A 27,219-nucleotide genomic window follows, 5' to 3' on the forward strand; every position below is an offset into this window, starting at 1 on the left:
AATGATCTAGTAGAGATATATCTGAGTTATGAAACTGATTTTGCTTCAGAATGACTTCGCAATTCTAAGCAGGCCTAGAATGATAAATGTTTTGTTGTTGCAAAGAAATAGGTAGTTCAATCACTTCACTTTAAGGTAGGGAAATCGCCGCCCAGAGACGTGATTTATCCAATCATTTAGTCTCTCTGAACTTCCTCTTCGATATCTGTAAATAAGGATGCTCCTACTTGCTTTACCAACATAAGAGGGTTGAAAAAAGCTCTTGGAGCTTTAAAGTAATAAAATCTTATGTAAATAGCAGCAGCGATCATAGTGATGAAGTCCCTAAATGCAAGAGACGCTTGCCATCCTGGAGGGGGAGAATGATCAGAAGAATTTCCTGGAGCCTAATTCCCCTCTGCATTTTCCCTCTGCTCTCCCAGAAGAGAAAACCGATGGCATTAGGAGGAGAAGGTATAGAAGAAACAAAGCAACTGTGAACAACTTTCCAGTGGCTCCCCATGTTGGTGAGATTAAATCCAAAAACTTGGTGTGTTAGATAGAGAGCAGGTTAAGTTTGTGGCCTCTGCTCTGAACTGGTGGGTTCAAACCCCGGTTGTTACACTTACTAGTGTAACCTTGGGCAAGTTCCTTTACTTTCCTATATTTCAGTTTTCTTACCTGTAGAATGGCCTTGCTATGATTAAATGGGATAACGGATAAAATACACAGGCATAGGTTTTATGTTATTTTTTAGTTATTATTATGTAAGAACCTTCCTAATCTCAGATGTACTCATTTTTCTGGTCTCATGTCCTGACACTACAGTCCAGTTGGAGGGAATTATACTCACTGTACTCTGAATACAAGTTCTTTATCACCTCTTTGCCCCTATCTGCTTGGAGTGAACTTCACTGTCTCGGTGATAAAATCTTCATCATGCTTCAAGACCCAGTTCAGCTGTCCCCTCCTTGGTTAAAGCCGTCCTAAGAGTCCTTCTTTGAGTTTTTAGCTGTAACTAATAGTGCACTTATGAATTGTTAATTTATTATTTTTTATTATCGAAACTACTTGGGCTGGGCACTCTCCTCCTTGTACTTTGCAGATTATGTAGAAACAACAGATTGCTCCTACTGCTTCTCCCAATTCTTGTATTAAGCACAAACCTGTGTCTTTGCTGTTCTACCTCACTTCTGGCTAATTTTTGTTCTTCCTTCAATATTCAGCTCAGGCATCATTTCCCACCAGAGGAAAACATCTCCAAATTCTCCGTTTGGGTTCAGATGCCCTACTCTGTGTGTTCACATAACCCTTCATACATGTCTGTACCTTAACACTTACTTTTTTAATATCAAAATGTTTGTCTCTGCCATGATATTAAATTCTTTGAGAGCAGGACTGTACTCCTGTGCCCAGTACAGCTTTTTTTTTTTTTAACAAAAACTTTACTGACATGTAATTTAAATATCATACAAATCACCAGTTTAAAGTGTACAGTGTTTTTTAGTATATTCAGATTTGTGCAGCCATCACCAAAATTTTACATTTTCATCACTCCCAAAAGGAAGTACCCATTAGCAGTTACTCCCCATTTTCCCCAGTTCCCCCAGTCCTAGGCAACCACCAATTTACTTCTGTCTCTATGGGTTTGCCTATTCTGGACATTTCATATGAATGGAATCATACAGTATGTGGTTCTTTCAACTGGCTTCTTTCATTTAGCATAATGTTTTCAGGGTTCATCCATGTTGTGAACTAATGTTCCATTGCATGAATATACCACTTTTTATTTATCCATTCATCAGTTGATGGACATTTGGGTTTTTTCCACCTTTTGACCATTCTGAATAATGCTGTCATGAACGTTCACATACAGGTTTTTGCGTAGACATATATTTTCATTTCTCTTGGGTATATGCCTAGGAGTGGAATTGGTGAGTCATACAGTAACTCTATTTGATCTTTTGAGGAACTGCCAGAGTGTTTTCCAAAATGGTTGCATTGTTTACACCCCTACCAGTAATGTGTGAGGGTTCCAATTTCTCCACATCCTTGCCAAAACTTGTTATCATCTCTTTTTGACTCTAGCTGTTGTCATCCTAGTGTGTATGAAGTGGTATTTCATTGTGGTTTTGTTTGTTTGTTTTTTCTCATTGTGGTTTTGATTTCTATTTCCCAAATGACTAATGATGTTGATCATCTTTTCATGTGCTTGCTAGCTGTTCATATAGAGTATTACTTTTTGTAATTTAAAAATATAGCTTAGGGGCTTCCCTGGTGGCGCAGTGGTTAAGAATCTGCCTGCCAATGCAGGGGAGAGGGGTTCGAGCCCTGGTCAGGGAAAATCCCACATGCTGCGGAGCAACTAAGCCGGCGAGCCACAACTACTGAGCCCACGTGCCACAACTACTGAAGCCCACGTGCCTAGAGCCCGTGCTCCATAACAAGAGAAGCCACCGCGATGAGAAGCCCGCGCACCGCAACGAAGAGTAGCCCCGACTCGCCGCAGCTAGAGAAAGCCCGCGCGCAGCAATGAAGACCCAACACAGCCAAAAATTAAAAAAAAAAAAAAAATTAAAAATAACAATAATAAATAAGAATATAGCTTAACATAAATGTTACTTCAAGTAGCAAAAAGCAAATGAAGGAAATTTATAATTATGAATAAGAGTAGAGGCCAAAACAAAGTTTGAGATAGTCCTGGTCCAATCAGCCTAAACCTACCTGGGCAAACCTGTAGTCCAACAATGTCAGGCTATCAACTCACTGCAACAAGGCAAACTGCACACCAGAGGGATGGTGGAGTGTCTCACTAAAGGAAAAGATCGCTATTATAGAATTACGGGAATGAGTGGAGGTTAGGTGAAATTTCAGTGAAACAGAGTTTGATATACTCAGAGGAATACAGAGCTGTATGAAAAGAGGGTCAACATCAGCTCTGGACTGCAAAGTGGGCCCAAGGTTCAATTTCCTTGAAAACTACAATGTTAAATGTGGAATGTTGTGTTCAGAAAGCCCTGCTCTGAAGTTCTACACCTGGGTTGGACATCAAGGCTGCTTTTCTGTCAAAGCAACTTAGATTCTCCAAGCAAGACTGTAAGACTTCATTCTCACTGACATAATTTCAAACAGGAAACTTTCCAACAGTCTGTGATTTTATTTTATTTATTTATTTATTTTTGGCCACACCACGTGGCACGCGGGATCTTAGTTCCTCGACCAGGGATTGAACCCTGCAGTGGAAGCATGGACTCATCGCTGGACCACCAGGGAATTCCCAGTCTGATTTTAGAGAACAGTTTCTTAGTGAATTTTTAAAAGTCACCCAGAGAAGGGAATTATTATCTGATAAGTTGCAGTGTGTGCTTGGGAGAAATATTGTTTCCTGTTAACTTTGCAGCTGGTTTTATCTGTGTCCGTTTATCTGTGATGAATGGCAGGGCAGATTTTTACTTTCTCAGTCTGAGCTAATATTCATGTCTCAAAATGAATTCATAGGTGACTGAACCGTCTCTAGAGACCTGGCTGTCAAGATCATTGAAATTTTTTGTTGTTGGTTTTTTTGGCTGCTTTGGGTCTCGCTGCTGCGCACGGGTTTTCTCTAGTTGCTGTGAGCAGGGGCTACTCTTCATTGCAGTGCGCGGGCTTCTCATTGCAGTGGCTTCTCTTGTTGCAGAGCACGGGTTCTAGAGCACAGGCTCAGTAGTTTAGGCACAGGGGCTTAGTTGCTCCACGGCATGAGGGATCTACCAGGACCAGGGCTCGAACCCGTGCCCCCTGCATTGGCAGGCGGATTCTCAACCACTGCACCACAAGGGAAGTCCCTGAAATTTTTAACTTACAATGAACCTTGGATTCTAAAGACTGGCTGAAGGCATCATTCTACTAGGTTTGAACAGGTGTCGTCTAGTACTAACGGCTCTCAATGAATAGAACCACACTCGTTACTATTCCAGATACTCTTGCTAATTTCATGGTGTGGTGGAGACATTACTTTATTTCCTCTTCCTAGGCACACAGGAAAAATACATTCCTTGCAGTTAGGTTGAATGACGTGACTAAAGTGGAAAGCACTTACTAAATACTGGCTCACTGAACCAATCAAAATTTCTTTCTTCTTTTCCCTTGAAATGGCTCAACAAGAGCACAGAATGAAAATAAAAATAAACAGAGGGAGAATTCATCTAGGACTAACAGCATTTGAATAGCAGTGGGATAGAACTCCTCCATCCTATCACATTGGGGTACAGGCTCGGGAAACCAGCTTGGACTTGGAAATTCTAGTCAGCCATCAGAGCCAGATGTCCTCACCCAGGGGACGTGGGAGTTATCATTTCTTGGTCAGCCTTCACAGCCAATAGATTACTGAATCCTGATTAGTCTGTCCCTTAAATCTCTTCAGTTGTGCCCTGCCCTCTCCTTCCCTGCTGCTCCTGCCTTAGTTCAGGCTTTTGCTTTTTCTTATGTTGACTATTTTAATAGGTGAGGTGACTCCTTGTCTCACCCCCACTCAGAGGCATTTTCTTCACTGCCTCCTAAAATGCAGAACTGAGCATGACTTCCCTCTGTGTAAATTTTCCAAAGTCTCGTACAGGAGTAAGGTCTAAACTTTCTACAAAGCACAAGACCACCTGCTCCTGCTCTCCTCTCTAGACCCACTTCCCACCACTCCCCATACAAAACCCCACATCACCTTATCATTCTCTGAATAGAACCATATTCTTCTTGCCTCTATAGATTTATACATAGATGTTCTCTCTGCCTTAAATGTCTTTCTTTACTCCTAGAAAACTCCAACTCAGCCTTCAAAACCCAGTTCATACACTATAAAGCTACAGTCATCAAGACAGTATGGTACTGGCACAAAAACAGAAATATAGATCAATGGAACACGATAGAAAGCCCAGAGATAAAACCCACGCACATATGGTCACCTTATTTTTGATAAAGGAGGCAAGAATATACAATGGAGAAAAGACAGCCTCTTCAATAAGTGGTGCTGGGAAAACTGGACAGCTACATGTAAAAGAATGAAATTAGAACACTCCCTAACACCATACACAAAAATAAACTCAAAATGGATTAAAGACCTAAATGTAAGGCCAGACACTATAAAACTCTTAGAGGAAAACATAGGCAGAACACTCTATGACATAAGTCACAGCAAGATCCTTTTTGACCCACCTCCTAGAGAAAGCGAAATAAAAACAAAAATAAACAAATGGGACCTAATGAAACTTAAAGGCTTTTGCACAGCAAAGGAAACTACAAACAAGACGAAAAGACAATGCTCAGAATGGGAGAAAATATTTGCAAACGAATCAACGGACAAAGGATTAATCTCCAAAATATATAAACAGCTCATGCAGCTCAACATTAAAAAAACAAACAACCCAATCAAAAAATGGGCAGAAGACCTAAATAGACATTTCTCCAAAGACGACACAAAGATGGCCAAGAAGCACATGAAAAGCTGCTCAACATCACTAATCATTAGAGAAATGCAAATCAAAACTACAATGAGGTATCGCCTCACACCAGTTAGAATGGGCATCATCAGAAAATGTACAAACAACAAATGCCGGAGAGGGTGTGGAGAAAAGGGAACCCTCTTGCTCTGTTGGTGGGAATGTAAATTGATACAGCCACTATGGAGAACAGTATGGAGGTTCCTTAAAAAACTAAAAATAGAACTACCATACAACCCAGCAATCCCACTACTGGGCATATACCCTGAGAAAACCATAATTCAAAAAGAGTCATGTACCACAATGTTCATTGCAGCTCTATTTACATTAGCCAGGACATGGAAGCAACCTAAGTGTCCACCGACAGGTGAATGGATAAAGAAGATGTGGCACATATATACAATGGAATATTTATTACTCAGCCATAAAAAGAAACGAAATTGAGTTATTTGTAGTGAGGTGGATGGACCTAGAGTCTGTCATACAGAGTGAAGTAAGTCAGAAAGAGAAAAGCAAATACCGTATGCTAACACATATATATGGAATCTAAAAAAGAAAAAAAAAAAAAAGGTTCTGAAGAACCTAGGGGCAGGACAGGAATAAAGACGCAGACGTAGAGAATGGACTTGAGGACACAGGAGGGGGAAGGGTAAGCTGGGACGAAGTGAGAGAGTGGCATGGACATGTATATACTACCAAATGTAAAATAGATAGCTAGTGGGAAGCAGCCGCATAGCACAGGGAGATCAGCTCGGTGCTTTGTGACCACCTAGAGGGGTGGGATAGGGAGGGTGGGAGGGAGACGCAAGAGGGAGGGGATATGGGGATATATGTATGTGTATAGCTGATTCACTTTGTTATACAGCAGAAACTAACACACCATTGTAAAGCAATTATACTCCAATAAAAATGTTAAAAAAACAACAAAAAAAACCCCGTTCAAGCATCCTTCGTCTTATGAAGTTTTCCCTGACCCCCTCTGGCTCCCACCCGGACACAGGTGATCACCTCCTCCTCAGGGCCACCAGGAAACCTGAACACACCCATTGCTGCACAACAGTGCCGGTACTTCTTTATGTAGATGTCTCTTCTGGTTGACTGTGAGCAACCTGAGGGTCATGGCCCCCAGCAGAGAGTAGGTGGTCTGTATTTTGTTAAAGGTGATGAATTAGGCCATCAGATAGTGTGATGGGCTGGGGTGGAGTTCTAATCCCCCAGCCAGTGTCTCTGGAACATGACCACAGTGGCAGAATGGGAAGAACTGAACTCATCACAAGAAGAAATTCAGTCAGTCTATACATGTTCAAGTTTTATTACAAAGTATGATGGGCAGAAAATACGGTACTTCTTATACAGGAGGCTGAAACAGAATGAAAGGGTGAAAATTAGGTTTAATATACTCAGGAAGCAAAAATAAAATCATAGATATAACACTCCACTTTCAGGTACCTTTGAAGTAGCCTTCAATGGAGATTTACCATCATGGTTTCACAGCACAGTGTTAAAAATTTTTTTACAAGCCCTGTGTATAATCAATCCTGTGAAAATAATGTTTTTTTAAAAAAAATGGTTACAGTACAGTTCTGCAAGGGGCAGCTTCCTCTCCACCTGACCATGGGATGCCACAAAGCCTATAATGTAGAGGAAAACTTTAAATATATAACAGGAAATTAAGTTCAGACACACTAGGCTAAAGGGGACAGAAATGGATTGGCTAGCGCTTAACACTTCAGAGAACAAGGAATCTCCATTTTCTCTACATAGAGATTTGTACAATCATGCTACAAATTCACGCTCGGGGGAGGAAGGATGGAAAGTCACTGACAGAGGGGTCATCAAATACACAGGAACCATATCAAATGATCCATATTCGACTCAAGCAAGTCAAAGCTTTAGCTCCACAAGTTTCATAACACACTGTATTACCACAATCAACCCAAGGTGAGAACATTCTTTTAAATAGCAGGTATCACACGTTCTTATTCACTGGGTTTTCCCAAAGGCCAGTACTTGTAAGTTTTCCAGCTCTTACACAGACTGCCAGCATCCTCCTTCCTCTTGAGTTTATACTTTGATTAGCTGATCTGTTTCTGGCTTGATACACCAGTCCAAGCCTCTTGAGAAGGCACCTGCATGTTTCTATACTTAAAAAATCACATCCAGGAAGTAGGCTGAGAGGAGCTGGCCCATCCCATGTGGCCACACATTTGACTTTGACCACCAGCAGCAATGACAACGGTGGGAAGAGAGGCCGAGGCTCTGCAACACTGAGTAGCTGGCCGAGCCAGTGCAGGGATGGCAATTCTTGGAGAGCCTGGCCCAGGGTTCACAGTGACTGCTCAGCTCAGCTTTCCTCCCAGGGAAAACCCAACTTCAGTGCCAAGCATGACCCTCCCTCCTCATCCTGGAGCACAGACAGGAAAGGGGAGAGGCTGCTTTGGGGCTTCTACTTTAATGGTCTCCCTTCTCCCAAGTCAGGCAGTCAAAGGAGCTGGGGACGGTGGAGGGAAGTTACTAGGCTGGCCTCCCATGGTTGGTAGACCCTGCAGCTCCTGCACACCTTATAGCCTAGGAATTCAAGGCCCAGGTTGCAGCAGGGACAAAGTTCTACAGTGGAAAGGGAGTGGGAAGGTAAAGAGGAAGAGAAAAGAGAAAAGAGAAAAGGGAGGGGGGAAAGTCAGCATGACTGTTTACAACCTCTGCTTCTGCTCTCTACAAACCTACAACCAAGAAGAACCATGGTCTGGAATGATCGAGGGACTCCCACTCCTGCAAGTTTCTACCACCAAATGACACTAGGGCTGAACTGCAGCAGGAAGGGGTCCCCCTGTCACCCTGTCCCCAGTTACCCCGCATCACAGGCACCTGATGAACAGTCCAGGAAGGCTGGCACAGGCCGAGAGCAAGGTCTCACTCCATGGCCACGTGACAGACAGTCTGAATGCTTCCCCAGCTCAGACCTTTACTGCCCTCTAATATTTTCTCCTTTGTTACCACTGCTTTTCTCCCACATCCTAAATCTCCTCCTAAAATTTCAGCCACACCTGTCATCAAAAACTTGTTGGAGTCTTCATGTTTTCTGTTTCTTAACTAGTTCTCTGAGAGCCGATCCTGGTTCTGATAAGAAATTCTCACCTGGTTATCAAATATCTTCCCTCTTCAAGTCCTCATCTTTCAGCCTGGTTCCTCCCTGGAAAGAGAGGCTTCTGACTCCCCTGGGTGTAAACAACTCAAGCTCTTGAAGGACTTGGATCCATTCACCAGCTCTCTGATGGGGAACCTGAGGCCTCATTTATTCAGCACCCCCCTCCCCTCAGAGCAGACAAGGAAAACAAAGGCGGCTGCGGTTCAGGGGGCCAGGAGCATGTCAATGGGCCGCCGCCCAGAGAGCCAGAGCCCAGAGGTGCTGCGGCACCCTTTCCAGTGCCGTCCCGGCAGTGGCTCTTCTCATGTTCAAGGAGAGCAGAGGCAGAGCCTCCCAACCTATTCTCGCTGGCTGGCCATCTGAGAACCTAAACAAACTAAACAAACACTTGCTTTTGAAACTACAACAGATCTCTGCTTCCTGTAGCGTGGCTGACTAAGAGGCTTTCTAAATCCTGAGACTACAGAAATCCCCTCCTCAGCCATAAGGCCATCTGGCCCATGGCATAAAGGGAGGGTGAGGGAGCCGGGACTTCAAAATCCCAGCATGCCAGCTACTGTGTGTCTGTGTCTGCTTGGGGGGACTGGGGAGTCTCACCTGGGCCCAGGTGGGATGTTGAAAGGAAGAGGACCAGACCACACTGCAGGGCCTAAGGAGGGTGACAAGGCTGGGAGACTGCAGAGCAAGGGAAAAAAACATTCAAAGTTGTTGGTTTCCACAGTAAATAGCAACTTTATCCAAATATATCCCTATTCTTATTAACTAATTTTTTTTCTCCAGATTATTTTCAAGTTAGAGTGGAAAAATCTTCTCACCACTCAGACCACGGAAGTGCAGATCAGGAAAGGAATCTTAACTCAGAACTCAGTGTAGTTAAGCCCTGCCCCAGCAGGACCAGCCCCCTCTACCACTAGACCTCCATTTCAGACCCTTTTCCACAGGAAGGAACTGATGGCCTCCTAGAGCAAGTGACATTCAATTTAGACTTGCTACCCTTGAGGGAAGGACCCTGGAACCATCAAACACAATAATAAGCAGAGGAGGGTTCTGACCAAGAACTCTTCGCTTTACATCTCCAAATGATGCAGTGCAAATCTGGTGGTAAATGCAGGAGAGATGATGACCTCAAGCAGACGGCCAGCCAAAGAGCCTCAGAACAAAGTATAAAGGGAGAAGGGAAAATACCCTGACTAAAAAAAAGAGCCTTTTTCTTTGGGACAAGCCCCCGTGTATTAAAGCAAAGAGCTACGACTTTGGGGATACAAATACATCTGCTTCTGAAAAGGAAGACTCAACCAAGAGAGTTTAAGTGCCCAGAAGCACAAAGCTAACTGCTTTGTTTCTCAAAAGAAGATGAGAACTGGACAAAACCATTGGCCTCGAGGTCTGCTTCTCTCCTACTCTCGGACGCTCAACTCAGAGGGTCTCAGAAACCTTCCGGCACTTGGCAGAGCACGGCAAACTCCCCCCACCACCCCCCGCCCTGACTCTGAGCATGTCCCCAACTCTGCCTGCCCAAGGATTCACCTACCACCGGAATCACACACAAGCCCCCTCCACGGAACTCGTTCATATAACGGAAACAGACACCCACAGCCTACAATCCTGTACTGCTCAGAACCTAAACTGGGGTCAGGGTGGCTGACAGGGGTTCGTGGAGTTCTGAACTGGCTGACCCTGGGTCTCTGAAGCTTTTCTTGCTCTCTATATAATTGATGGCCTGGGATCACCACAACCTATTGGTCCATCCTTTGCAAGAGCTGACAGTCTCCCACACTCTAAAGGAGATCCTGTTCAGGCTAGGTGCTCAGATTGTGCACCTGTCAAGCAGGGCTCTCTCACCTCAGAGCACTCTATCCAAAGACTGGCCAATATACTGCCAGTCACAGTAAACTAAACAAACAGAGATACTGAAGTTCAGCTTATACTTCGTTCTTGCCTATCATTCAAGACATGAAAGAGAATGGCTGGGGGCTTATATCTGGAGGGAAAAACAGACTCTTAAACTAGGTACTGGGAACATGCTCTAAGCTCAGCTTTCCTGCCACTCTTCCCCTCAGTCAGGCGCCCCAATCAGCCTGGCTAGCTCAGCGCTAACACGTGCCCAGGAGGTCCCGGGGGGCTGGACAGGGGTACTACATGTGCCCAGGAGGTCCCGGGGGGCTGGACAGGGGTACTACATGTGCCCAGGAGGTCCCGGGGGGCTGGACAGGAGTACTACATGTGCCCAGGAGGTCCCGGGGGGCTGGACAGGGGTACTTCAGGGAGTAACAGAAGGAGTCACATGTCTGTTTCGGAGCCCAGAATGCCCTTGAGAAGAGCCAGGCTGGGCAAGGTGTGAGAGCTGGCTGACTTCCGAGCACCGAGGCGGTTTGGGACTCCAGGTCAGGTATGTTCCGCTCAGGCAGTGATTCAAGAAGGCAAACTGCTCATGGGGTCAAGGGCCTGGGGCCAGATCCAGGCAGGGAGGGAAGAGAGGAAGGTGCTAACAGGGAGGGCTATGAAACAAAGGAAGAGACCAGGGAGTAAAATTCTTTTTGTAAAAAAATTAGCCTGATAGATAAAAAATATACAAAGTTGAAGTTTGTTAAAGACACTGATAACAGAGAGAAAGACAACTTTGAACTGGCGTTTGTTCCCACCTAAGTGCTCACATGGACACGGACAGATAGCTGCCCCGGGCAGCAGCAGACAGAGACGTCTGGGACAGATGAATACAAACAGAGCCGGTGCCCACAATGCTCATTAACACAACGGCTGACAAACAAATATACAGAAATTTTTAATTGAGGAACCAATGGAGATGAGGAGAAGAGAGAAAATCTTAAAACTCAGCCCTGGGCTGAGGAGGCGCCACACAGCACTGAGTCCGGCCCAGAGAGCGGTGGGGGTGACTGGCCGGGAACTCCTAGAGCAGCTTCTGGCAACAGTGGGTGCAAAGCAATGAAAGACGTACTGGCCACCGGAAACATGTTTCTTCTTACTTTGGGGGTGGGACAGAGGCGGGAAACACACAAGCCCCTGCCTCGTGGGCACGGCGCCACCGACACTACACTCTGAGTATCTCCAGGCAGTTGTTGTAGCAGATGGCAATCCAGTCGGGCTGAGTCGACGCCCACTGCACGTTGTTGATCTCTCCCTCGGCTGTGTAGGCCAGGATAGGGTCCTCGATGGCCCGGGGCATTTGCTGGATGTCCCAGATGAGAGCCTGATGGTCATCCGCTAGGGACACAGAGAGCCAGCAGGCAAGGTCACAACTCAGGCAGTGAGGATCATGACCCCTGCATCTGAGCGGGGATCACAGTTTACAAAGCATTCACTCACCAAAACCCCAGTGAGGGAGGTTTTACTGCAAGCCCCCATTTTATAAATGAGGAAATGTTAAGGCACATGCCCCAAACCACAGAGCTATGCAGCAGTGAGCGGCACAGCCCGGACGCAAAGCAAGGCCGCTGTCTCTGACCCATTCACCACAGCAGAGCTAGGATGGCGGAAGGGACTTGGATGGGCACCTCATCTCATCTGGGGCGGGCATCAGGAAAGGAAGAAGGGATGGGATAAAAACGATCCCCAAACATGTCATTTTCAGCCACTTAAAGTACTTGAGTGATTAAAGATCCCTCTCTGACGATTCAATTATTTAATGGGATTTGTTTCCCTCCATCTTATGGACGTTTATACATCAATGAGGTGTTATACAGATAATGAGATAAAGTGCTGTGGCGACATGTGCCAAGAAAAGGGCCCTGGGAAATACCAGAAAGAAGGAAAGCACCTTAAAAAGACAGATAAGCACATGAAAAGTGACTGGAAAGAAACATATCAAAATGAGACCAGTGGTACCATTAGGACCACAAGGTTATGAGTTATGTTTACTTTTCTCTAGTTCCTAAGTGATGTGCAACGTGGTGGTCATGTTACTTTTACAATCAAAATAATTAGTTCTTAATTTAAGAGAGGGAAAAAAGGGCAATGACCTTCCACACCACAGTGTCCCCTAGTCCCATCACCCATCCCGACGTGAAAGCCTGTCTCTCTCCTGAATAAACCAGACCCTCAGAGGCCGCATAACCTGGGCACGGGTGAGAGACGCCCTTCCCAGGACTACCCGCATCAAGAGATCTGGGAGGTTGTTTTAAACACTCGGCACCTCTAAAGCACTAAGTGCCTTTTCCTCGACGCTCAACTGAGCACGCTCTTCAGCACCAGCTCCTGCCGCTGGAAGGACACAGGGCGGGTGCGGCACCCAGGGCAGCAGCAGGTCTGCAAAGGCAGCCACTGGGAGCCGAAGGTGGGCTTCTGCTGGGTGGGCTGGTACTGTTCTCCTTTCTTTCTTTTTTCTCCTCCTGCCCTTCCCTAGCCACACTCCTGGGAAAAAGCGGGCAACGGTGAAGAAGTCAGGCCACAACATGAGGCACGCGGGACGGCGTTGGGCCTCAACTGCTCCACAATGAGACCGACAGGCACGAGCAGAGGGCCCCAAACAGGAAGAGCTTCATGCCGTTCGCATTCATGCTAAAATGGCAGAAAACCACCAAACTACATTGCTCCTCTGGCTCCATGATGAACGAGGACAGGAGGATAAGCTACTGCTTTGTGAGGAGGGGAAAGGATGCTAGAAGGAAACCCAAGGCTCTGAAAAATAAGGAGCAGACCATTATGGGGCTAGAGTGGAATCCCGTCTGTAAAATAAAGGGACAGGTATTCACATGGGAGGGATGTGCACGCATGGATCCACCTAAAAAGGTCTGGAAGGAGACACACCGACCGTTGTGAGAGGTGTCACCTATACAAAGTGGGGCTGAAGTGGAAACGGGAAAGGAAGGAGAGAAGACGACGTTCACCTTCTGTTTTTTTTACATCTCTGTATTGTTGAATTTTTTTGTTGTTGTTGTTGTTGAATTTTTAATAGCAGGTATTGTTTCTAGAATACAAGCACACCGACGGCCAGCGTATTTTTAAGGGGTACTCTTTTGGGTCTGGCAAATGGAGAAACGGGAACTACACGTCACACACCACTGACCCGGGCAGGCTGGGCAGGCCCTTCCATGCACCCAGAGCTCAGTGCAGGGGGCACGTGCTTTCGGCATCTCCCAGGCGACAGGCCCAAAGAGTCAGTTACATCCAAGAGAGACTGCCCCCTCCTTCAAGTTCCTGGACGAGCGCTCTGTGCCGACCTAGATTTCAGAGGCGCACAGTAGTTGGCACAAGCCTATAACGGGTACACGATGTAAGTACCATACAGATGCTCTGACATCACTGAGGGTACAATAGCATCTGGAAATCTGGACTGCTTCAATTTCACAAGCATAGGGAGGCTCTCAATGGAGTTACTCTGTGTAAACCTCTCAAACTATCCTTGGAATACAGTAAGGATTACAATTCTAAGGAGACAAGAGGAAGATCTCCTTACCGCTCCCTCCCCATCGCCCCCTGCCAGTAATTACCTGCAGTACAGATGTGGCAGGATGAATGTGGGGCCCAAGCAATGCCATTGACACATGCTCGGTGGTTGTTTAACCTGGCGACAGGCGTGCAGGGAACTCGAACGTCCAGAATCACTACCTGCAGAAATAACAAGAAAGAGGCCCAGAAACTTCAGGGTGTGACAGAAAAAACAAGGCACTACACAAGAGAGAAAAAAAAAATGTTTAACTTGTTCATTTGTAGATTTAAAGACTCTTAGAGACAGAGGGTCTCGGTCCCCAAAGTAGCTACAGGATTGAGGAAAAAGAACAAAAAGGCACAGCTAGTTTCTAGTCTGTGTCATAAGCAGCTCAGGGCCTTTAGGCTGCAGGGGAGAAGTCGGAGTAAGTAACACGAATTTGAATAATCCACCAAGTCCTATTAGGTGCCTGTGCTAAGGATTCTGTGCGTGCTCTCAGCTGGGCAGCGTGGAAGCCCTCTCCCCCAGCCCCTGAAGCAAAAGGTGAAAGGTAAGCAGCCCAAGGTACTGGTTTCATCAAAATAAAATTAATCACTGCATCATCTCCACCCACAATTTACTGCTTTTATCAAATAACAGGCTACAGAGTTGCCACTTCCACGTCTGTTCACTAAGGCTGGCAGAATCTGTCCAGACTACAGAGGGGAAATCTGCCTGTGTCTTTACTCGGCACCATAAGCACGTATGATTTGGTTTACTCTTTAGATACTGCTTTTCTTGGCTCCGACTCCAACTCTCCAAGTAGTAAAAGTGCTTAACACACGGTCCTTGTCCTAGATCAGGTTCTCTCAGTTTCAGCACTCCTGACACTTCGGGTCGGTAACTCTGCGCTGTGCGGAGCGGTCCTGTGCGCCACAGGCCGTGCAGCAGCAACCCTGACCTCCGCCCACCAGACACCAGGAGCACCGCCCCTTCCCCTCCCACCCCCGAAGGTGGGACAACCAAAAATGTCTCCAGATAGTTCCAAAAATCCTCTGAGGAGACAATGGCGACCAGTTGAGAACCACTCTTCTAGATACAGTAAGTAAGCGGAGCCGGAGCTGAGTGGCAGGGCCTATGTTAGCCTCAAGCGGGGCTCTCACCTCCATTCCGTCCATGGCCATGGTGGCTAGGTAGTTGGGGTCCTGCTTGTTCCAGCAGAGGCGAAGCAGTGGGTGATGCTGTGGGTCTTCGTAAATGATGGTGCTGTGTTCTAGATGACGGAGGTCAAACATCCGCACCGAGCCATCAGCACCCACAGAGGCAAACATGTCCCTGCCACCCCCGGCCCGGCTAAATGCAATATCATAGACCTGTTGGTGAATAAGAAGCGTCAGTCGGATTCAGGTCCGTCACCGCCCTTTCCTGTAACAGAGAAATCTGCTATCCCTAGTTCATCTAAACCCTTGCTCATGACCCAGAAGGACGTAAACAAAGCCAAACAGCGCCTGTGAGGACTGGGACCTGAGAGTGCTAATATCAGTGACTTTCCAAAGAGTGAAGGTCATTCTGCTCTGGAAACTGGCAGGCTTCTTCTCACTTCCTGCTTTCCAAGGACTCTTCCTCCACCTCCCGTGATAAAACAAAGAGCACATACCCTGCTGACCGACAGAGCACAAGTAGCTCTGAGCAAGTATTCTGTAGGCTTGGACACGCTCAGTGAAGCCAGAGCCAGTGGCTGTCTCCTGCCACCCTGTTACAAGATGGAGACATTTATTTCCTGGGCCTTCGTGGCTTTCATTTGTGTGTGATCAGAGGCAAATCCATGAGCACATTAAGGCCAAGATCATCGATTTGCTAGGTGGAAGCAGCCACGGTTCTGCTGAGAAACCTGGACCTGAGACTCATTTGCGAGAAAGAGGTAACAGCAGTTTTGAATCTCGGAAGGCTCAGGTGTTCCTATACTTACGAAGAGGCTTAATACCGCTCTCTTGTCTTAGGACACGCTATCTCTTCTCCTAGTTGATTTGTGTTCATAAGTGAATCAATTTAGGTTTTGAATCATTGTTTTCTGCACTTATTACTTGCTGCAAACATTGCACTCTGCTAACGTCTATGAGAAAACAGAGGCACAGAGCAACAGAGAGCTTCAGAGAAAGAAAGGGACAAAGAGAGATAGACAAAGCCAGAGCCAGACAAGCGGAGAGAGAGAATCTGAAAAAGGAAAACAAAATGCCAAACAAAACCCATCTTCTGGGGCCAAGGACAATACCAGCTGACTTCTGGGGAGACATGAGTGGAATCCCTCACTCAGTACCGTGACTCCAGCCTTCTGGAGGTTCTACCTGCTAAGCGACACTGACAAACAAGCATCCGTTTCTATTCAACCTCATAACTTCCTTTTCCTCTGGCTGACTATGAAGAAATTACACTTCTCTTTCTGTAGTAGGAATTAGGAGTGGTTCAACAGGGAACTGGGCTGGTCATCACAGGAGGCCTGACAGATCAAGGCTCTGTCCAACACCGACCAGCTACCTTAGGCCTGGGGTGTGTTTATCCATATGTGCACCCAAGGTTGGCTCCCAGTAACTCGCAGGGACAGGGACACCATGGCAGGACCACTAAGCAATAAGGTTCCCACAGGCAATATGGCCGAGTGTGTAAAGCTCAGCTCTGACTGCCTCTTCTTCTGTGCTCCACCAGTGTATATCATCATAAGCCAAGGGAGGGAAACAACTCCCAGATATATGCTACCCTCCTCTGCACCAATCCGCCAGTAGCAACGAGAACCTCCTGGCAAGTCTTTACTTCAACAGAGAGAGGTGGGCTGAGAAAAATCTAAGGTGCCAGGAGGCGTCATGTTTCTCTCAGAACAACCACCCTGAGATTCATTTCTTCGAGGCCGGGGTGCTGGTCCAGGGCCCGTTTGCTGTTGAGATCGCTGCTCCCATTGTCTACATTACCTCACTGCAGCTCCGGTGTGGCTTCTCAGCTTTACCATCGTCTGTGTAAGCAATCTCCTCATTAAATCCCCTCAGTTTAAATATTTAAAGTAGCTCTAGGTTTCTGGGTTGGACCCTGACAGAGAACAGCAGGCTAAGCTGTCACAGAACCAAAATGCAACAACCTGTTCCACTTGATGCCAAGAGGGCTCCCAGAACCGCCTTATACCGATCTTCTCGGCAGGACGAACTCTTCCTTCGCCCCTTGGCTTATGGCAGCCAAGTCCGGCAGATTTGTAACAGATCTTACGTTGGGAGCACAGAAAGCCAAAGAACAACCTCTCACTAAGAATGATAATCTGGTCACCAGCTTTCCATTCTGTGGACAACCTCAAGTTTCTCACCTAATGTCAAGGCATCCTTTTTATCGGTACAGATATTAACAATCCTCACTGTGCAGGGTACAATAGAAAAGAAAACACTACCCACAGGAAATGTCCTGTAATTTTTCTGGTAGAGGACCAGCATGCAGCAGCTCTGGCAGTTAAAGATTTATGACCATTTTACAAAGTCACTCAGAAGAACGCTTTGTTAACACAATTACAGATAGCTTCCTTTGGCTCTTCCAATAAACACAGGAGAAACATCACCATCAAAATAAACCATATTCAATTCCAAATAGTATTAAAAGTATAAGCATTAAGTGAACATACTAGAATTTCATAAAACAAGTTTAGAGAAAAATTAATGATTTCGTTTTGTCTGCCAGGAAATTTTCCCTCTTCTTGCCTCCCTGCTCCCAAAAAAGTAAATATATTTCAAGATAAGTGTTACTCTAAGATTATTTTTTAATCACATCAAGTCCAAGTTTGTCTATAAGAGATCTCATTATTAAAACCCAGCAATCTCTGGCACAAAAAGAAAAACAACAGACTACAGAATGTTTACACCAGCCAAAAAAAAAATACACTCATTTATAACAGTGCTGTTTTCCACTGTTCTGACACATTACTATTTTCAATTTAGACAAGACGACGTCAGCATTACGATTTTCCACGTCATTTGCAAAACAAGGAGAGAACAGCCTGACTTCACACCAAAGGCACAGAAAGCAGCTGCGCACCAGCATCAGTACCTCTTTGTCATGGGCAATCAGCTGGGTCTTCACATGGCCGGACACAAGATTCACTCGCCCCAACACCTGCCCGGTCTCCAGCCCCCATATGGTACACGTCGTGTCAATGCTGGAGGTACCTGGAAACAACCAGTGCAAGTCAGCGGCTGACGGGGGTGAAGTTCCCACGCCAGCTTCTCTCCTTGTGCCTATTCATCTGTTCAGCCCAGGAGACAACGCACTGCAAACACTTCTTGAGTACAGGGAGGGAGAGCCCAAAAGAGTCACGTACTCCATCCTCACCCCAGGGCCTTGGACTCTGCCTGGAGAGACAAGACATGCACACATGGGAAGCTCAACTCCATGGGAGGAATTAATAACCACATTCCATATTTAGCCTCTTCCCCACTCGGCCCCATTTCAGGATGTTGCACGGACCTCAGGGCCCTGGTTAAAAACTGGCCCAGTGTTGTATCTGAGAAAACGTATCTTTGCTTCTTCACACCGGACTACACCCTCCCTCACTCCCTTACCTAAAAGATAAGGGTCCACCTCGTTCCAGTCAAAGGAGGTCAGAGGAGCACAGAAATCCGAGTTCTTGTTATTGTTGAGCAAACATTCCAGTCTGGTCTCTGTTTCACCAACCTGAAGGAGCAATAATTTTTAAAAACTCAGCCAGTCTTATCTTCACAAAAAATCTGTAAAGCCTCTTTTATTCGATATCTTAGTAAATTTAAGACATTTAAATGTCTTAATGGGGGACATTTTTATCATAGAGTAATAAAAACCAGGGGAACTACTTGAATGCTACCTCTTTCCAAGCTTTCTCCTCTGCCCTGCTTTGTTCCCCAAACTTTCACCCCCAAATCCTTCTAGACGAGGGGTCTTCTCACTCTGCCCAAACCGGAGCATCTGTACCCTGCCTGGCTGGACGCCACACCTCCAGCTCCAGGAGAGGCCATGGTGACGGCTCGGCAGAGGGGAGGGGAGGCTCCAGGATCCACTCCCACGCTGCACTAGAAGCAGCGGCCTGGATTTTGTTTCATTTACTCAAAAATATCCTGGCTGTACATAGAATAAGAGGCCGCCGGTGTCCCCACCCCTGCAGAAGGCGGGCCCTCGTGCTTACATCACGGTCACTGAGCCTTGAGCTTCCAGGCCGACTGCAGCCGGCAGCAGGACTTGAAGGAATCTTGGCTGGACTCACTAGGAAATCTGCTGAGCCAAACAAGCTCAGTCCAGACCCGCTCCCACTTGTCCTCCCGGCTGCAGTGATCTGGCCTCCAGCCCCGGCCTGTTCTCCGAGAGTCCACGCTGCTACGAGCAGCTGACTCTGAGGAGGCCCGTCCAGCACCCGCTTACCCTCCACACGCGGAGATAGTCGCCGCTCGTCGCCAGCAGGTCTGGATAGACGCCTTTTGTGTCAGGGATCCACATGAGCTTTGTGGTGGGGTACGGATGGTCGAAGGTGTTCCGGCAAATAAACTCCGAACTCTCTTCATCTAAACCAACAAGCTGGACCTGTAACACAGCAGAATCCAGCCACGTAAACATCTGCTTCTCGGGAGCAGCACCAAATACACCAGATCCCTGTCAGTGACAGCCGTCCTGACGCTGTACTACCCTTCACTGCAGAGGCAAGAACTGAGGGAGACAGGGCATCTAGTCCAACGGGCCCGCTGCTCAGACGAGGAAACCCAGCCTCGGAGGGGCTGAGTTACACTGAAGACTGCAGAGCTAGTCAGAGGCAGAGACAAAATCTGAATACAGGTTTTCTGACTCCAACTCCTGCCCTCTTGATCCAACACCCTAGAGCTGCGTTATCTGCCCAGCTGGTTACCTTCCCCCACAAGCCGAGGCACTTGACAACGTGCAGCCGTGGTTTTAATGACCCCACGACTAGAAGTGCTGTGGACATTTAGTGACATCCAACAAAGGAATGTCTCACCTAAAAAAGGCAATCGTAGGGGCTTCCCTGGTGGTGCAGTGGCTGGGAATCCACCTGCCAATGCAGGGGACACGGGTTCGATCCCTGGTCCGGGAAGATTCCACATGCTGCAGAGCAACTAAGCCGGTGCACCACAACTATTGAGCCTGCGCCCTAGAGCCCGCGTGCTGCAACTACTGAAGCCCACGCGCCTAAAGCCCATGCTCCGCGACAAGAGAAGCCCGCACACCACAACGAAGAGTAGCCCCTGCTCCCCGCAACTAGAGAAAGCTCGCACACAGCAACGAAGACCAAACAGCCAAAAATAAATAAAATTAATTAATTTAAAAAAAAACTTTGTTAGAGTCACAGAAAAACTGGGCAGAAAGTAGAGAGAGTTCTCTAATACATTAAAGTTCACTCTTTGTGTTGTACAACCTATAGGTTTTGACAAATGTATAATGACATGTATCCACCGTTACAGTATCTTATAAAACAGTTTCACTTCATTTTTTACTGGGTTGTTTTATTTATTGAGTTTGGGGAGTTCTTTACATGGTCTGGATACAAGTCCCTGGTTATGTGTTTTGCAAGTATCTTCTCACAGTCTATGGTTGTTCTGTCATTTTCTTTCAGTGTTTATTGAAGAACAGAAATCTAAAATTTTGAGGTCAGTTTACTATTTCTTTTCTTTAACAGCTCATGCTTGTTGTGTCCTAGCTAAGAAATTTTTGTCCAACTCCAGCCCACAAATATTTTCTCCTATGTTTTCTTCTTCCTTTCTCCTTGTTGAGAATCAATTGACCATGTATTTGTGCATCTATTTCTGGACTCTATTCTGTCCCATTGATGCATATGCCTGTCCATAGATCAGGACCACACCTGCTGCCACAGCAGCTTCCAAGTGAAGTCCTGAAATCAGACAGTGTCAGTTCTCCAACTCTGCAGTTCTTTTTCAAGATGGTTTTGAAACCTACTCTATATGTTTGCTTTTCTGTGTAAATTTTAGAAACAGCTTGTCAAATTCTACAAAAAACCTGTTGAGATTCTGATTGGGATTGTGTTGAATCTATAAATCAGTCTGGAAAAACTACTGTCTTAACGGTATTGGGTCTTCTAACTCACAAACAGAACCTATTTCTCCACTTATTTAGGTTTCCTTTAATTTCTCTCAGCAGTATCTTGACGTTTCCAATGTACAAGTCCTCCTTTTCTTTTACTAACTTTATTCCTAAGTATTTTTATGCTATTATAAGTGGAATGGTTTTTAAAATTCTATTTCCAATTGTTTATTGCTACTATATAAAAACACGATTTTTGCCTATTAATCTTGGATCCTGTAACTTTATTAGTTTTAGTAGCTTTTTTGTAGATTCCTAAGAATTTTTCTATGTATATTTGTAGATCTTTCCATCCATATCTGACTTAAAAATCCATATGATGACTAAACCTAAATATTCATTTTTATGGAGCACCTACAGACTGAGGGAGATAATGTATGAAAACATAAAAGGAGAAAAAAACCCACTGCCCTAAAACACAACACTGCCCTAAGACAGCAATAAAAGTGATGTCACAAGGTAATACACGATTAGTTGCTTATTTATAACACAGATATAAACAAACAGCTTAGAGGAAAGAGCAATAATTCAAAGTAGGCAAGTGAGGAAAAGGAGCTGGGATCTGAGCAGTCTTCAAAGGTGTATGGAGGGACTTCCCTGGTGGTCCAGTGGTTAAGATGCCGTGCTCCCAATGCAGGGGGCCTGGGTTCGATCCCTGGTCAGGGAACTAGATCCCACATGCCGCAACTAAGAGCCTGCATGCCACAACTGAAAGATCCCGCACATGGCAACGAAGATCCTGCATGCTGCAACTAAGACCTGGCGCAGCCAAATAAAAATAAATAAACAAATAAAATTTAAAAAGGTGTATGGAAAGGTTCTTAGGAGGCGCAGAAACGGAAGGCGTCCCCAGCAGGTGGGGCTGAGTTACTAACTAGATGAGCCACTTGGCGGGCAGCAAGAGGAACCATCTGGGAGAGCCCCGCAGAGGAGGCTGGGGAAACGTGCCTAGGGCAGGCTCGAGAGCCCTGACAGCAAACTGAGGACAGAGGTGGGCTTTCCCCCGTGAAGGCGTCTGAGAGGCAGCGGTAGGACTATGAGGCCCTGGAGGCATGAGTATGGGGCCTGGAAATGCTGGGCAGGACTGACTGGATCCAGGAAGAGGCTGGAGGCGGGGAGCTCAGCCTGGAGACCCACAGGGGAACAGGTGGGAAAGGTTAAGGGCCTGTGGTGACCGGTAGTGCGAATGGCAAGGGATAACCTGAGATGGCCACAAGAGGGATTCTGACAGAATGAACAGTTCTTATGGAATTAAAAAGTTGACATTCTGACCTTGGCAGAAAACAAAACGTAAAGGAAGATTCTAGATGGAACAGGGAAAATTGGCATCAGGCTTGGTGGGGGAGGGAGGAGAAAATAGATGAGAAGGTAAATTTTGTGGCTCACTGGGCAGAATAAAGCATAAACCTCTCATATAGATTCTGAGCCAGATATTGCACTCATCTATTTATTCAAATATTTACCGAGTGGCTATTAGGTGCCAAGCCCTGTTCTAAGTGCTGGGGATGTGGCAGCAAGCACAAAATCCCTCTTTCTAACCATGCAGGTAAGGCTAAACTAGAAGGGGAAAATGCTGCTACTGCTAAAAGTTGCTTTCCAGCCATTGGAGGCTTCTCTGCAAACCTCAAAATATCAGCTCCCGCGAGCACGTGCCACTTAGGATGCGCTTAAGCAGGCATTCAAGGCTCTCCCTAGCCTACCTTACCTTCCGCTTGCATTCATCTAGGCATTGCGGCCCATCCCTCTCCTTACGCTGCCCTCACTTATAAATCCTCATACCTCCTTCCGTCGATCCAAATCCTGCCCAGTATTAATAAAGAACAGCGGCATCAGCCTCCCAGGCCTCCTTACTTACCACTTGCTAGTTGTAGGACCTTGGACGTGTTACTTAACTTTGCTAAACCTGTTTCCAATCTGTAAAGTGAGGATATTCACAGTACCTACACCTCACAGAGTTGTATGTAACACCTTTTGTTTGTGAACTGTTCAGTATGATGCCTTCCTCAGTGTATGAGCTTTTAATATTCTCACACCTCACCTCCTTCATAAACCATCTGCAGTCTTCCTAGCACAGTGGTCTCTCAGTACTTATCTATTCCATCCATTTGGTGACTAATCCCACACTGCCTCATGAAAGCACTTGCATGACTGTCTTATGCTATTTCTCTTAGTAAATGCCTTAAAAACAGGGCCTGTATCTCACTCCTGCTTGTACTGCCAACAGCAATGGTTTTCAAATCTGGCAACCAGATTTACCAAGAGTGCTTTACACATTCCTGGGCTCCCCACCGCTAGCCCAAGATTCTGATTCAACAAGTGTCAAGTGGGGCCCAGGAGTCTATATTCTTAAGACCCTCCCTGGTGATCTGATTCAGCAAGGTTTGACAACCTCTGCACAACAGTACCTAACCTAGGGAAGAAGCCAGGAAATGGCTGGGATCTTTCCTGATCTTCCCAAAGAATTCATGTGTTTGCACAGACTCGTGTTTCATCCTTGGCCTAACTCGCTTTAGCTCTTCTGCTCCAAATTGCCAACCAAGTACTGAAAGGAACAATACTTTGCTTTCACTGTTGTTCAACTGTTGTTCATATACGCAGATGTTAAAAATTTAATGAAAGAGCATGTAAGTTCTCTTGAATATTCACATAATACAGAATGAAGTGGTAAAGTCTCCCATTAACTTCACCCTCAATTCTACTTAGTGACTCTCAAACCAGTTTGATATGAACTACTTTCCAAATGGTTTTTCCAAACAAAACAACAAAAAAAACCCAGACAGGTTTGGACCATAAAATGTATTCTGTAACTTGCTTTTAACAACATCTTGGAAGATCTCACGTCCGTACGAATGGCTCTACCTCATTCTTCCACAGCAGACTGTGGTAAGCACACCATAATTTAACTATTCATAGTTACTGTGGTTATAGCCCATTGTTTTGCTATTATAAACAATACTCTGTACATATATGTGTAAAGGCTTTTATCGGTCAGATTGCTAAAAGTGTAACTGCTGCATCACATTTTAGATGTTAATAACACAGGAACTATGAGATAATAAATGTGTGTTGTTTTAAGCTAAAAAAAAAAAAAAATCACAGATTCCGTCCAGCAGCCTTTGAAAAGGTTGCTTCTATTTACACTTTCATTAATAGTATATGAGTGCCAATTTCCCCATACCTTTGAAAACACTGAAAATAATCTTTAACATTTTTGTTAATCTGAGAGATGAAAAATGTCATTTTACTACTGAAGGTGAGCATATTTGTTTATTATTTTTACTTCTTTTTTTTTTTTTTTTAATGTCTGAAACATTTATATTAACATATTTCCATACATATTTCCATTATTTTTACTTCTGAATAATAATTTTTAATATGAGTGCTTATAATGGACCAAGTATAAGCATTACACTTACTGCTTTACATGCAATACCTCATTTAATCCTCTCAACATCTCCATGAGGTAGGTACTATTATTCTTCCCACCTTCCTAAGAGATGGAGTAAAAGAGATGTTAAGTATCTTGCCCAGGATCACAAAGGTTATGACTTCCCCATACTATCAGCAACACTAGAAGCAGTAACTTAATTTTTATAAATTTGAAAGGGAAAAGTAACATCACAGGGCCAACTCTCATTTCCCTTAACTACCTGAGGTTGAATATCTTTTCCTATTTATTGATCACTTGCATTTTCTCTTCTACAAACTGGCTATTTATACTCTTTGTTCATTTTTCTATCACACTAAGTAAATTAGCTCCTACTGGCTGTCATGTTTTGAAAATATTTTTCCTTGTCCTATCATCTGTCTTTTTTGTCCACAGGATATCTTTTCACATAGAAATGTTTTATTTGTATGTACAGCTGACCCTTGCACAAGGTGGGGGTTTACTGCACGTATAATTTAGTATCTGAGTTCTCTGCATCTTTGGATTCAACCAACCATGGATGCTGTGTAGTACTTAATTGAAAAATATCCACTTATAAGTGGACCTGTGCAGTTTAAACCTGTACTGTTCAAGGGTCAACTGCACTATAGCCTGTCAATCTTTTCCTTAGTTGACTCTGGATTTAATGACTGGCTTAAAGATCACCTTCTCTGGGCACCCTCCACTGCCCCAGCACAAATTTCATAGTCAATTTTCTTTTACTATGTTTGTGGGACTGTTCTTTATTTGATCTGGAATTGATTTTCATATATGACGTGAATTAGGGGGCTCTCAATTTTTCTGCCATACAATTTATTTTTTTCCCCAGTGAGTTAAAGTTCTATCTTATCACTAACTACATTTCTATATATACTTAGATCTGCTTTGGAACGTTCTGTGTGATTGCACCAACTATATGTGGTATTGGCTGTAACTATACCAATTCCAGTATGTTTACTCTGATCTGGTAGGCAAGTGTTCCCCTGTTTTCAAAACATTTTTTCCCTTTTATTTTTTTGGACATCAGTATACATTTATTTTTAAGACTCTGGAGACAAATAGTATTCCAGTTCTGGCCTCACATTTACCTTCTATGTCACTTTGGGGAGTTACTTAGCACATCTGGGCCTCAGCTTCCTCATCTTCCCATAAGTTTTGATATGTATTATTTTTACCAATCAGCTGATTTCCCTTAAGAAAATTTTTTTTCTTAATACATGGTCAATTTTTATAAATTATCTTTTTAAAAAGTGCATTCTATTCCCCATATAAATCTTATATACTCAAGTATATTTTCAGGTATTCATAGTAGCACAATCTGTAATAGTTGCAGATTTGTAGACATTGCTCCATGCCTTCTATCATCAACTGTGGCTAGCCTGACTTCTCCTTCCCCTCTTCAAGAGGATGTGATCATTTTGCCTGGATGTCCAAAGGTTCTTTCTTCACCCTTAAAATGTAGACACTTTCCTAGGGAAGTTTTCAGTGCCAATTGTTTTGTGTCCATTTCTCTTGAGGTACAGTTTGAACTCATTACTTCAAACCTTTATTCTATAAAGTCTTCTTTAACGACATATTTGAGTTTTTGTGTTTCATTTCTTTGGTCTTCTTCAGAGACACCAATTATACCTAAGTTAGACATTCTTTATTTTCTGCATCTATTATAGTCTTTCTAATTGTTCATTTCCACTTCATTTTCTCAATCTGTCTTCCCTATCTTTCACTGTTTTCAGCAGTCTGTATTCATTTTAATTCTCTTTCTAATGTGGCTTTTAGGTCTGTGATAATTTTTGTTTTCTCTTCCACTCTTTTGCTGGGCTGTACCTGCTGGTGGTCCCATTTTCTCTTGTCACTATGCCTTATTTTACCTGATCTCCTGTATCTCTGCCTGGAGTTCTTTATTTTCTTAAGTTCTTTGAATTCATGGTGGCAGGACTGGCCATTAATTTTCAACTAAGCTGAAAACATTTTTCTAGTGTAGACACTTTACCTTCCATTTGTTTCCCATTTTTCCCCCCTCCTTTCTTATAGTATCTCTCTATTGCTACTATGCTGGTTCCTGAATGAGGCAAGTTCTTTCTAGATGATCTGAAGGAAGTTCCCATGGGAGAGAGGTCAGGGCCATGTTCCAAGTTAGCATAAACACATGAGGCTTCTGCATCTTCTCAGCCAACAGAGATGAGGAGCTGTCAAGCTGCTCACAATTCAATCTCTTCCAACCTGCCTCATCTAGTGCTTCTAGAGATGATGGCATGTCTCTGTGTCTCCTTGTACAACTTAGCTTCCCTCTCATCCAAGGTGTCGAGTGGGGTCTAGAGAAGCTCCTGCTGCCAGCTGCGCACCCTCTTCTCACTGTCCCAAACAAAGGACTGTTGATTTTGCCCATCAACATCCTATCCTGGAGAACTGTGCTCTTCTGAGTTTGAACCTGCAGCCACAGACATCCTTTCTCAGCATCTTCCTATACCCATTTGATCTTCATTATACTGCCGTCCTTCCTCACTTATTGTGGGAGCGTAAGGAAAAAGTATGACTTCAATCATCTTGTCAACACTTAGGTTACCCCCTGCCTTTTCTTTCCTCCATAGTCTTCCCTGTCCTCCTGCTAAACTTCTTCTATCTCCCACCTCCACTGCCTTTCTGCAACTATTGCTTCACAATGCTTTACCCCAACATATGAAACAAATGCCCCCTAAAAAGAAAAGACTGTGAAACAAGATCATTTTGACTT

General features: G+C 44.9%; 1 protein-coding gene and 1 long non-coding RNA gene across 5 annotated transcripts in view; one reads left to right on the forward strand and one right to left on the reverse strand.

Annotated features, from left to right (window-relative positions):
• LOC309618811 lies at nt 1–6,866 on the forward strand. The gene is made up of 2 exons (XR_014238631.1): nt 1–506; nt 4,767–6,866. It is a non-coding gene; the product is annotated as an uncharacterized lncRNA (long non-coding RNA).
• The window catches only part of DCAF7 (DDB1 and CUL4 associated factor 7), a 25,998-nt gene continuing 5,522 nt past the window's right edge, over nt 6,744–27,219 (reverse strand). The window contains exons 2-9 of one of the 4 annotated variants that reach the window (XR_014238629.1): nt 19,376–19,534; nt 18,547–18,658; nt 18,035–18,153; nt 15,121–15,330; nt 14,040–14,157; nt 11,577–11,814; nt 9,190–9,267; nt 6,744–6,807 (exon numbers count right to left, since the gene is read on the reverse strand). Coding sequence is in view for 1 of the 4 variants with exons in the window: in XM_082373134.1 (XP_082229260.1) it covers nt 11,642–11,814; nt 14,040–14,157; nt 15,121–15,330; nt 18,035–18,153; nt 18,547–18,658; nt 19,376–19,534 (891 nt within the window). In the remaining 3 variants the exon portion in view is untranslated. Of the gene's footprint in view, nt 9,268–11,361; nt 11,815–14,039; nt 14,158–15,120; nt 15,331–18,034; nt 18,154–18,546; nt 18,659–19,375; nt 19,535–27,219 lie in introns of those variants that run through there. The other 3 variants (XR_014238628.1, XR_014238630.1, XM_082373134.1) reach the window with 3 other exon arrangements.

The sequence above is a fragment of the Balaenoptera borealis genome (assembly GCF_965194805.1).
Source record: "Balaenoptera borealis genome assembly, chromosome: 20".
NCBI classification, from domain to species: Eukaryota; Metazoa; Chordata; class Mammalia; order Artiodactyla; family Balaenopteridae; genus Balaenoptera; species Balaenoptera borealis.